The sequence below is a fragment of the Eurosta solidaginis genome, chromosome 2 (assembly GCF_040869045.1).
Source record: "Eurosta solidaginis isolate ZX-2024a chromosome 2, ASM4086904v1, whole genome shotgun sequence".
Lineage (NCBI taxonomy): Eukaryota > Metazoa > Arthropoda > Insecta > Diptera > Tephritidae > Eurosta > Eurosta solidaginis.
This window is the reverse complement of record NC_090320.1, coordinates 15,523,916-15,537,267: the sequence shown is the minus strand read 5'-3', so window position 1 is coordinate 15,537,267 and position 13,352 is coordinate 15,523,916. Positions and strand designations below refer to the sequence as shown.

General features: G+C 41.0%; 1 protein-coding gene across 1 annotated transcript in view; it reads right to left on the bottom strand.

Annotated features, from left to right (window-relative positions):
- The window catches only part of Pez (protein tyrosine phosphatase non-receptor pez), a 47,902-nt gene extending 35,240 nt beyond the window's left edge, over positions 1 to 12,662 (bottom strand). Inside the window, exon 1 of the mRNA XM_067764520.1 lies at positions 11,685 to 12,662. Within this exon, the coding sequence (XP_067620621.1) occupies positions 11,685 to 11,769 (85 nt within the window). The 5' untranslated portion in view covers positions 11,770 to 12,662. The remainder of the gene's footprint in view (positions 1 to 11,684) is intronic.
- Positions 12,663 to 13,352: the final 690 nt, after the last annotated feature.

Here is a 13,352-nt window from a genome sequence, read left to right as displayed (position 1 = left end):
ATAATCGGTACAGAAGTGTTGAAATAAATGTATATTTAACATTGCGACCTCAATTTATATATATTTTCCTTGATCTTTTGACTATATGTGACCCGGCCTATGAAAAGGTGGCTTATGACTCAAAAAAGAAAGTGCGAGAAACAGCTTTTAAAGACAAACAATGCATTTCTTCAGTTTCTTAGTAGTTTTCTTTGAGTCATAAGCCACCTTTTCATAGGCCGGGTCACATATCTTTTTGAGGAATTATGTAAGACGAGTAACGGCGATGCACTTTAGCTCCAATTTACCTCTCAATGTTCCTAACAAAAAGATATTTGCGTGTTACCATGTTTCAAAAAAAAATGCTTTTTTAAAAAAACCCAAAGTTTGCCGGATTTCCCCATATATTACATTCGAAACACAAAGTGACATTCTCAAAGAAGCGACAAATTCTTCAATAGCTTGATTATAAAAGAAATATATGTATTTCTTAAAGCTAAAAATTAAAATTATTATTTTCAGTTTTTCATCATAATTCGTTAATAACATTTTGAAATGGGAAAATCGTTGAACTTATTCAGATGATAGACAGTGTATATAAAGTACTTATGCACGCATATTGGAATGACAAATGTAAAAAAATACGTCAGTGATTTCTTTGCATACTAATAAGCCATTTGAACTGCAATAAAAAAAAATGTTTAAATATGGACATAAGGATATTAAATACAGCATTGTGCACAAAAAGATAAATTTAGTGTTGCTTACAGTAAGCACCGCCTAATTAGATTACATTGGAATTCTTTTTAATCACCCCTATTCTGCATTTCGATTACGTTCCCGTTCTACGCTCCGCTTTAATCGAAGTTTGGTATTCTGCATTACGACGGAATCGTAAAGAGAAGAGGAAGAGCAAATAATTTTTCGAAATCAGCTGTTGGTACGGAATGTTTAAACATTGGAACAAAATAAATTAAAGAAAATTTTTTAAAAACACTGAAAAACGTTTATATTTTATTATCCACGCCATTTTGTACAAAAAAAAGCAATAGAATATATTGCCGCAGTGCTATATTTTTTTGAGTGAAGTGCTTTCATAGTTGTAAGTGTGTTTTGTCGTTCTTTTGGCCAATTCCCTGCCGTGACCACCGAGTTTTGTTAAAACGGATTCCTGCACGAATATAGTTGACATTTTCTGAATTTTAAGGATGCTAATTTCATTGCACTGGCCTAAAGTACTTTATAAAGGTTTATTTATTCTTTCCGCAAGGATTGTTTACGTTTTCGCTTCACCTTCCTCTACGCCGGCAGCTTGCTTTGGCATATAACTGGACCCAACGAACAGACACAAATTATAGCTGTCTATTATAATGGAATCAGTAGCCGCGGCATTATTTATGGAGTTGGAAAGCAACGCATACGAAAATTGCCAGGCGAAAATGGAAAGGCAAATATTGCGAGATTTGTGTAATACATTTGAGATGAGTGACGAATTGTAAGAAATTGAACTTAAAAGTGGTAAAGTTTAAAGACTAATTTTCTTATTTAGGTTCAAAAAAAACTTTCGACTTAACAAGGATGCTTTCAAGTATGTTTAGATACTTTTGCGGGGCAAATACGTCCAAGGACTTGGACATCGACATGTTGTTTTTGACCTGGAAACATATAAAAAACAATCATCATCAAGCCTTCTACGTTTCTTAACAAGTTTTACTTACATTTTTGTTAAAATTCTGTTATAAATTAATAAAAAAATAAAAAGAAAATATTTTTCCGCCAACTAATTTGCAACTTAGAAAAACGTAACTACGATCGAAATGCAGAATACAAATAATCGAACGATTCGAAGTTGGATCGAAAGAGATTGGAACACAGAATACCAAAATTGCCAAATCGAAAAAATTCCAATCCAAGTCGAAATGCAGAATAGGGCTGAATAATCATTTTCTAATGCAACATATCCGGTTCAGCCAATATTTCGAGATACGAACATGGTAAACAATCGGGGCCGAAACTGTCCTAACCCAACCTATTGACAATATATTTTTAAACTTTTTATTTTTCATTTTGCTCAGCAAGATACTCAATCAAAAACAGGCATAGTTTTTGGGACTAGTGCTGCCGTTTGTGTGGTTTTCAGAAAATTTGAAATAACGTTTAATTGCTAGGCTAGAGAAAACTGATAAAGCTTTCAAAAAGTACAATGACTGCTTAGTGCAATGATCTCTTATTTTTGAAAACGGTTTGGAAATCTTGAGCCTTATTCTGTAACTCGATTCGTAAGAAAATGTCATTCAAAGCAGTCAAATTACATACATTTTCTTCAATGCGAAAAACATTTTTTTCGAAAGGAGTTACACAACAAGGCCCGAATAAAACCCCAGCGACACTCTCAAATGTTATTATGTCAAAAAGCTACAACTATGTTTGAAAACCTAATTTATTTTGGGGGTAAATACTGCTCAATACTATTATGCTATTAGTAAATAAACACAACGACAGTAAGCCATTTACAACATACATAGAGGCAACGAAGAATATTTCATTTCGCTTCCCAAGGCAGTCGGTTCTATGTACCGGAGCGACTCGGGATTTTTCCCGACCAAGGAATGTCATTTCAGTGTAACCCCATTTAATTTGTTGCGTCCCTCCCACAAATTTTCATCCTCCCAGCAGCTCCTTGCAGCGGGACTGCTCCATTTTCTCTTGCTCCGGGAAGGTATCGAATCCAATCCGGGTCCGTCTCCTGACCCCGGTCCTGAGAAATGGTTTTGCTGCATCTGCCGGAAAAGAATCTTTTTAGGACGGTCATACTCTGTTCAGTGTGTCTCGTGAAAGGGATGGTTGCATTGGACAGGTTGTTCTGGGCTTGATCCCAAAACCCGACGTTCACGTAACTTTTATAAATCTTTTGTGGCTCCTTGCTGTTTACGCCCAAGGGCGTCCCGTAGTCTACGCCTAAGCGCCCCCCACTACCTTTCAGCAGCCCCGCTGCTCAGCAAGCCACAACAAGTACCCGCTGCTGCTCGCGCCCCACGGCGCCAACAACTCAAATAGCTGCTACCACTCATAACTACTATCTTCGTAGTAGAGTCGGTAGCAATGCTGAGCATCAGCCCCTGCCCCCGTCTTCTCCCCCCTCTTTTCCGGCAGCAATCGTGTAGGTCAAGGAAACATACTCTTAGTCCCTACCTCCGTTTGCACCGTTTGCCAGCACAGAATATATATGTTTGCGACATCCGCCCAATGCAGCTCCTGCCTTGGGTGGTGCCACTTTCCTAGATGTTCTGGTCTCCGCGAAGGCAACCCCCCGACGGCGTTCATCGCGCCATGTTGCCAGGTAGCAAACCCAAATCATCCGGGTACCCCAATGCTTGCACAAGGACGCCCAGTCCCAGGGCCACAACAGCAATTGCGTCCTGGCCTTCCTCAACCCAGGCGTAGTCACCCGTCACCTACCCCCAGAGTGGCGACGTCTCCCCCTATGCACTTCAGAATTCTGCAGTTAAACTGTAATGGACTAACTGGGAAGATTACGGAGATAGTGGATTTCATGAAGCGGCACAACATCCGCATTGCTGCGATTCAAGAGACTAAACTCACAGCAAGATCTGCACTGCAGACCTGCTCTGGGTATAATGTCCATAGAAAAGATCGCGAGAGCGGAAATGGAGGCGGCCTCGCGTTTATCGTACACCACTCTGTACAATATTATATATTTGATCCTGGCATCGACCGCAGGGACAATGTCTTAGAACGTCAAGGCCTATTTGTCCGGTAAGGCGATGCAAACCTAGAAATAATCAACATCTACATCCCTGCTGCCACCTGTTGCCCCAGTGGATACCGCCCTAATATCAGAGCCTTACTCACTGGAAACAATCACATTATCTTAGGCGATTTCAATGCCCATCACGATCTATGGCATTCAAATTTGCGGGCGGACAGTAGGGGTGAGATGTTGGCGGATCAAATAGAAGAAACGACGTTATGCATAACAAACGGAGACGCCCCCACACGTATGGTAGGAAGCTGTCACAGTTCGCCAGATATCTCAATCGTGAGCGCAGAACTCGTAAACTGCGTCAACTGGCAGCCGATGGTAACATTGGCATCCGACCACCTGCCTATACTTATTTCGCTCGAGCGTACCTCCGACTTCATCGTCACCGAAAAACGCACTTTCATAAACTTTAAAAAAGGAAAGTGGGAAGAATATAAATCTTTTACAGACAACCTCTTTGCTGCCCTCCCTATCCCGCCAAGGGGAGCGTGCCTTCCGCAAGGTCATAGAATCCGCCTCGGCACGTTTCATTCCCGCCGGGTGAATTCCTGAAATCTGGCCCCACTTCCCGGCGGAGGCCGCAAACTTAGCGAGAGAACGTGACTTTATAAGACAGCTTGATCCAGGCGACCCCCAAATAAGGGATATAAACCAACACATCAGATTGCTTGTGGATGAACAGAAGCGGGAGAAATGGGAGGAGCACCTAAGAGGTTGTAATCTCTCTACCGGTGTGGGTAAACTTTGGCCAACCGTAAAGTCCCTATCGAATCCGACTAAGCACAAAGACAAAGTTTCCGTCGCCTTTGGCGACAAAGTGCTGTCGGATGCGAAAAAATGCGCGAGCGCTTTCTGCCGACAATATATAATGCATTCTACGGTCGACAAAGATAGACGGAGGGCCAACAGACACGGACATAAACACAAATTCAGCGCGTCACCAATCACCATCACCGCTAAAGAGGTTGAGGACGCCATTGGTCGCGCTAAACCATCCAAAGCAGTGGGCCCAGACGGCATAGCCATGCCGATGCTTAAAAGCCTAGGGAAAGAGGGTTTCAAATATTAAGCGCAGGTCTTCAACCTGTCTCTTTCCACCTTTGTCATACCCGAGAAATGGAAAATGGCCAAGGTGGTCCCGCTACTAAAACCTGGTAAACCAGCTAACATAGGAGAGTCGTATCGTCCGATATCTCTCCTATCGCCAGTGGCAAAGACGCTTGAAGCCATTTTGCTCCCTTATTTCAGAGCAAATTTGCAGCTATCCTCTCATCAGCATGGCTTCAGAAAACTCCATAACACTACCACCGCGCTAAATGCCATTAGCACCCAGATAAATTGCGGTTTAAATCAAAACCCCCACCATAGAACAGTACTCGTAGCGCTAGACCTATCAAAACTTTTGATACGGTCAACCATGGCTCGTTACTGTAAGACCTGGAAGGGTCTACCCTTCCCCCATGTCTTAAAAGGTGGACCGAAAATTATCTGGGTGGTCCGCAGGCATCGGTGCAATTTAGAAACGAAACATCAAAACCAAGGAGAATTAAACAAGGGGTGCCACAGGGTGGTGTCCTATCCCCACTTTTGTTTAATTTCTACATATCTAAGCTACCTTCACCACCGGAAGGAGTCACAATCGTTTCCTACGCCGATGGCTGCACAATAATGGCCATAGGCCCAGGCCCACAGATCGATGAGCTATGCAATATAAAAAATTAACGGCTACCTCCCTGATCTCTCCAGTTTTTTCGCCTCGCGAAACCTGGTATTATCACCGACTAAATCTTCCGCGACCTTATTTACAACATGGACGTCCCAAATGTCGACCATTTTGAATATCCACGTCGATGGCACTACGCTACCGACTGTCCTCGTTCCCGAGATGGTCGGGCCAGCACCTTAATGGTGCTGTTACCGGAGCGTATCGGATCTGTATCCGACAAAGGACCATCACATCGATAACACTCCCCAAAGCCTTCGGGGATTAACCTAATCGCTACAACAACAACAACCGACTGTCCTACACCCCAAAATCTTGGGTGTGACGTTTGATCAGGATCTACATTTTGGTGAGCACGCAGCCGCAATTGTTCCGAGAATTCAGAGCCGTAACAAAATCCTCAAATCCCTCGCTGGCAGTACCTGGGGAAAAGATAAAGAAACGCTCATGACTACATACAAAGCAATTAGCCAGCCGATTACGTGCTACGCGTCACCCATATGGTCGCCAAGCCTAAAAATTACCCACTGGAAGAAGCTACAGGCCTGCCAAAATACTGCTCTCAGAATTACCACGGGCTGTCTTCTTATGTCCCCAGAATACCATCTGCATAATGAGGCGAGAATACTCCCCATCAGGGAGAGAAATGAGATGCTGACCAAACAGTTTCTGTTGAATACCCAGAAACCTGGGCATCCCAACAGAAGTATGATTGATGAACCAGCACCGCCTAGGGGCTTAAGGAGTTGTTGTTGTTGTTGTTGTAGCGCTACGGTTGCTCCCCGAAGGTTTAGGGAGTGATCGATGTGATGGTCCTTTGCCGTTTACAGATCCGGTACGCTCCGGTAACACAGCATCATTAAGGAGCTGGCCCGACCATCTCGGGAACGATTTATATGGCCACATTAAACCTTCAGGCCAATCCGGTATTTTAGTCGCCTCTTACGACAGGCATACCTACCGCGGGTATATTCTAACCCCCTGACCCGCTGGGTTAGGGCTTAAGGAGTCATCTCCGTAAGCATTTTGAGGAACTACGGCACCTGAGAACCCAGCCGTATGAAGCGAAAAGACACAAGCAGGTCCTTGGTGAACTCCATAAACAGGCGTCGGACCTTTATGCCGGGAATTGCCCGGTGAATCCAGTGCTTAAGGAAAATTATCCAAAACTTGCGGAAGAGGAACGCATACTCCCCAGGAAAACGCGTGTCACTCTTGCTCAACTTCGTTCTGGATACTGTGACAGATTAAACTCTTACCTATCCAGAATCAACCCCGACATACAAAATGTATGCCCCGCTTGCAATGTGTCCCCACATGACACCAACCATCTCTTTAATTGTAATGTGGAACCAACGCCTCTAACACCCCTTTCCTTATGGTCCACCCCTGTTGAAACAGCAAGTTTCCTTGGAGGATATTGATGACAATTTGTGATCGGTCGCGGCTGTTAGGTGGGGCGAAGCACTGCTACAACAACAACAACAAGAATATTTCACACACATAACCAGCAGCTTGAAGCAAAGAGATTATTTCACATATACATATGTAGTCAGAAGATAAGAGCGAGAAAGAAAGAGAAACAATCACACATCACGTTATCATCATCAAAGAGCAGAAGTTGTTACTCACACTACACACGCATATACATAGCTATAAGAAAAACATAAACTATAGATATTGTAACGAATGCACTTGCAAATCCTTTTATTTGCAACCCTCTGCTAAGTTCGTATCGCTAAACTGTTGAATAAATAACTCCAATATAGAATAATTGAAAAATGGCCTTTATTAAAGTGCTTCACAATAACACTTATACTTTGCAACGAATAGCTAGCTTAATAACCAAACTGATTGATAGCTCAAATGGAACTCTACAATTCAAAATAATACTGCTATAGCTCGCTAGATAGCGCTTAATCGAAACTGTTTGACATTTCAAATCAAACTGAATTACTTCTTACTCGCCTGCCCCGCTTTTATAGTTTACGCTGCATACTTCTAGGCTCTTCGATTTCCAGAACTTAATAGTTAGTTTCGGCTACAAAATCGCCAGCCACAACTACGTGCACAAATTATTGCTCTCTCTTGTGACAACTCAGATAAGATATATGCATGTGTTTGTGCATTGCCGCTCCGCTGCTCGTATACGCAATTATTTATTCGTTTATGTAGATACATAATGATTTAAATATTGATGTGAATGTTTGTAGTTTACAGTCTCTCGCGCATACATAGGCGTATAAGTAAATGCATCTGTGTGTGACTTGATTTCGGCTGCCTTATATATGTGTATACATGATTTGATTATTGACGTAAATACTGCTTATCGTGGCCTTAGCATCGCCTTAGTGATGGGATAACTTAGTGATGCTAATATCCGTGACACTGCCCTCCACCTAAGTCTGATCGTCCCGATCAGACAAATCTCTCAATCTAAACGCTGCTAGCATCGCCAAATGTACCACTCTTCTATTTCGTGATTTCCCAATTGCTTGTATGCGGTATATGACATCACTGATCGTCTTCACAACTCTGTACGGGCCTTCCCAACTGCACCGATATTTGGATGGAACACCTCTCCGCCGATGAGGGTTGTATAGCAGTACCAAATCTCCCTCCCGGAAACCTTCCGAATTATTTTCCTTGTCGTACCTGTGTTTCATCTTACTACTCATTACCCTGGGCCGTTCCTTCCCACTCTGTTGTTTGGCCAATGAATTACTTCGTAGAGCTTGCGCTTGACGGATTGGCTTCGCATAATCAGTATCGTTCCCACGTTTCACAACAGTAGTGCGCCCCGGGCTGAAGCTACCCTCGCATTCTTTCTGGAAAATTCTTTCCTTCGTTTTAGTGCGTCCATTAGGTTTTGTCAATGCCAGTGTTTTCTCGCAGGTACCTTTGGTTTTGATTTGTTTGGCCCATTCGTTCCATCAAACCTTGCCCGATCTGCTGCCTTTGACTTTTGTGGTTTTTGTCGAATCTCTTTCACCAGCACTCGATTACTGCTGAGCCCTTCTTCCAAACTGAAGTTAAGTGGCACATCCTGGTTCTCATAGCGCATAATCTTTCTTGGCATATCGATCCTGATGTCAACTAAGAAGTCCACTCCCAATATAACTTCATCAACAATCTCCGCCACAACGAATTTGTGTAAAACCATGACCTTCCCAATTAAGACTTCACATATTCTCCCTTGATTATACTCGCCAGTGACCGTACGCAACCTTGCTCCAGGTAACCGCTTTACTCTCCTGTTAACCAAATCAGATCGGATCAAGGAATGAGATGCGCCCGTATCTACAGTCAGTACACGCTCCTTGCCATCCACATTCCCTCTGACGGTAAGACTGCTTGATTTCCTTCCAATTTGCGACAAAGATATCACAGGACATTCAATAGCCGGGTCAAGTTTTCGTCCTTTACATCCGACACGCTCTTGCTCATTTCCGCCAGCTTTGCGTTTACGGCCACCCACATTGTTGGAACTATTAGGACCAAGATCGCAATGACGTGCAATGTGACCTGGGTTGCCGCACTTGAAACATTTAATAACTCCGGCTTTTTTCTGTTGTGATCCCTTCAGTGCTTCCAAAATTGTGTCTACCAAGTCTGGCCTTTCTATTTCCACACGGCGTGCTTTGAAAACTGGTTTACACAGAAGCGACCCTGTTTCCTGAGTCAGTGCATGCGATACCGTTTCAGCAAACGTTAGTTTTGGATTCGCATATGTAGCCCGCTTCGTTTCCACATCTCGTATGCCATTTATGAAGCTCTGGATTTTTACCTTTTCAGTGTATTCCACGGGTGCGTCTGCATTTGCAAGATGAGCCAATCTTTCAATATCTGAAGCAAACTCCTACAATGTCTCATTTGCTTTTTGGTAGCGGTTTTGCAACTCAATTTGGAATATCTGTTTCCTATGCTCGCTTCCGTAACGTCTCTCTAAAGCGCTCATCAATGTTTCGTAGTGGTTCCGCTCGTACTCTGGGATGGTCTGTAAGATTTCCGCGGCAGGCCCTTTCAGTGCCACGAACAGAGCTGCAACTTTATCTTCAGCATTCCATTGGTTCACTGCTGCGGTCTTCTCAAATTGTAGCTTAAAGACGTGAAAAGGAACAGAACCGTCAAAGAATGGTGTCTTTACCTTTGGATTACTCGCTGAAACTGTTGGGCGATTTAATTGCAACTCCTGTATACGATCTCTCAAAGCTTCTATCTCAGCATCAATTTTGTCCTCGAGCTGCACAATTTTTGTATCCTGTGCTTCCAGCTTTGATGTTACCCTTGCTTCCTGTGCTTCCAACTGCGAAGATATTTGCGCCACCTGCAATGATAAGCGCTCCTCTTGTGCTTCCATCTTAGAAGTTATTCGTGTCTCTTGCGACTCCAGTTGGGATTCCATATATGTCTTCTGTTCTTCGAGCTGAGATGCCAGTTGAAATGTTATATCTGTCTTTTGCGATTCCAGTTGAGAAGCCACTGTCGATGTTTGAGCAGATATTGCAGCCAAAATCATGTTCAAGTCTGTGCTCGTAACTGTCTCTTCCATTTTTGTTGTTTCCTCGCCTTCAAGATGAAAGTCATACTCTTCCACGTCAATTCCTTCTAATTCCATTGCCTCTCGTAGCCGTGCCTGAAGTTCGAGCTTAACGCCGCTTGTATTCAATCCACGGGCTTCCAACTCCTTCTTTAGTTGCTGGATCTTCAATTCACTAAATTTCGCCATGTCCTTGTTGTCCTCTGGAATTTATTCAACAATTCCTCTTCTGATACCAATTGTAACGAATTCACTTGCAAATCCTTTTATTTGCAACCCTCTGCTAAGTTCGTATCGCTAAACTGTTGAATAAATAACTCCAATATTGAATAATTAAAAAATGGCCTTTGTTAAAGTGCTTCACAATAACACTTATACTTTGCAACGAATAGCTAGCTTAATAACCAAACTGATTGATAGCTCAAATGGAACTCTACAATTCAAAATAATACTGCTATAGCTCGCTAGATAGCGCTTAATCGAAACTGCTTGAAATTTCAAATCAAACTGAATTACTTCTTACTCGCCTGCCCCGCTTTTATAGGTTACGCTGCATACTTCTAGGCTCTTCGATTTCCATAACTTGCTAGTTAGTTTCGGCTACAAAATCGCCAGCCACAACTACGTGCACAAATTATTGCTCTCTCTTGTGACAACTCAGATAAGATATATGCATGTTTGTGCATTGCCGCTCCGCTGCTCGTATACGTAAATATGTGTAGACGCAGTTATTTAATCGTTTATGTAGATAGATAATGATTTAAATATTGATGTGAATGTTTGTAGTTTACAGTCTCTCGCGCATACATAGGCGTATAAGTAAATGCATCTGTGTATGACTTATTTCGGCTGCCTTATATATGTGTATACATGATTTGATTATTGACGTAAATACTGCTTATCGTGGCCTTAGCATCGCCTTAGTGATGGGATAACTTAGTGATGCTAATATCCGTGACAATGTACATGTATATAGCTAAATAACCAAGTATGAGATACAACTGTTCCAGAAGGCATATTCGTGAAAAGTCTAGACCTTAGGAGAAATATGTGAATGGGGCTAACTGAGAGTATAAAAACGGCGCAGTGCGAGCGAGAATGAACAGTTTTTATTTTAACACGATTTAGTGAAGTACCATAATTGTAATGGTGAATTCCCAAAGTAGTCTAAATAAAGAACGTTTGAATATACTGAATATTTGCGTTATTTATTCGACAGTTCTGAGATTCTAACTATAACAGAAGGTGATAAATAATCAGAACTTCGTAAAATTCGTAACACTATCTGTGATGACTGTGCAGCTGACCACAGGAAGGGGCGTTTGCGCGTTTATCATGCAATTGGAATTTACGATTTAACACAAGAACAACAATACTACCCTATCGTTTCACTAAAAAACATTTAACTTTATCATTAATTCACTTCTTTTTACATGAAAGCAAGGGATTTTTATATGATTTTCAATTGCTTTATAAATTTAGTGATTTTATCAGCAAATAATTGCATAATAAACAAATATGTAGTAGATATGCGTTCGCCTAAACTGCTAGTTTTCATCATCTACTATGCGGTGTACTAATTTATTACCTGAACACCACATACCCACAGAAAGATGAAAGTTTAAAAGTGAAAAAAATAGGTATAATAAAATATTCACCCAGCAAATGATGCACAGAGATGACAAACAGGCTCTTCGATGTCACGTTGTATTGACGACACTTTTTGAGAAATTTCAGTGGCATTTCTAACTCTAATTGGAATTTCTATGCATAGGCCACTGCCAAGCTCCGACGTCGATATTTGCTGATGGAATTGTATGTGTTGAGGGATTCTTGCTTTTTTCACGTGAGCAACGTTACTGTACTGTTGTTTTTTTTTTTTTGTTATTTCGCGTATCTTATCACTTTTGCCTTTATCGGCATCTATAACGCCTACAATCCCATGAGTGGATTTCGTACACGATCTTTTTCAAAAAATGTTAGGCGTTGCTGCCGACGTAGCAGCAGCAGTAGTTGTAGCAGATCACACGCACTTTTTGTTAATTACTTTTGCCTTTTGTATATAAATTACACAATTATTACATTTACTTTTGCCCTGGGTTTCTATAATTTTGTAATGGCTGTAATATGCGCGCAGGGATTTTTAGATAATAAATTCAGTGTACACGTACGCACGTTGACATCCACCTTCACACAAAAGAATTCCAAGCCACCCAATTATGTATTTGTTGGATTTTTGGTTAGCAAGTCACGATTTCAATAAATTTTTCTCAACTTATTGCAAAAAAAAAACTGCGTTATGCTATTGCTCAATTCAACATGCAAATAATTAATGCATATATAAGTATTTAACAAAATTTTCGTAACTTAAATCTAATTGAAAGAAAAAATATCTCGTTGGTTTTCCACGCTTTTGCAGCCGACTGTCGTTCCCGTTTAAGTTACTTTTTCACGTTTTAACTAATTTTATTTACGACGCGGATTTATTGGTATTCTTTATTCATTTAACATTGAAACAGAAAGCCATACACAATAAAATTATGAACAAAAAACTTAAAATTAATTTCAGAAAAACTGAAAGAATTTTGTTGCGTGTTGTATCGACGACAGAAATTTTTCAACAATATTGACAGTTGCCACGACATTCATCACATGCCTTTTTGCCTCTGCCCGTACCATTGCCTTTCTTTTATATTTCATTTTTAAGAATGGTTGGCAAGTATCAAATGATATAAACTGTTCGCATAGGGCGCACCTTAGAATTGCTAAAGGGCCAATTATGGGTGACATAACCATATACCCATAACCAGATAAAACAGCTGATTGAACCTACCTTATGGAAATCATGTAATTGATTAATGGTGACATACCATAACGCTCGCCATATCCATAACTTAAAAATATTTGAGTTCGTGAATTTAATAACTTTTTGTAGTTTTATTCATTGTTTTGGATACGTTATGACCAAGAAACTTATTTTTTGTGGAATATGTTTGTAATTTTTTGATTTTTATGAAATTTTCACGATTTTTAGGTTAAGGCACCATTAATCGATGACTTTGGAGATGGTTATGGATATTATGGATATATATGGATATATTGTTCCCGCACGTTTACAATCTTTTAAGCGCATATGTCACTTAACTTTTTTTATTTAGTATATCAACATAGTCTAATTTGCACGAATTAACGAAAAAATCATGTTAAATTTCACAAATTTACTTATAAAATATCAACACAAACATTGCAAAAAATGTCTGTCCAAATGAAAACACATGAAAGTGAACAGTGTTGCCAGCTCAGCAACGATGGAAATTACTTTTGTT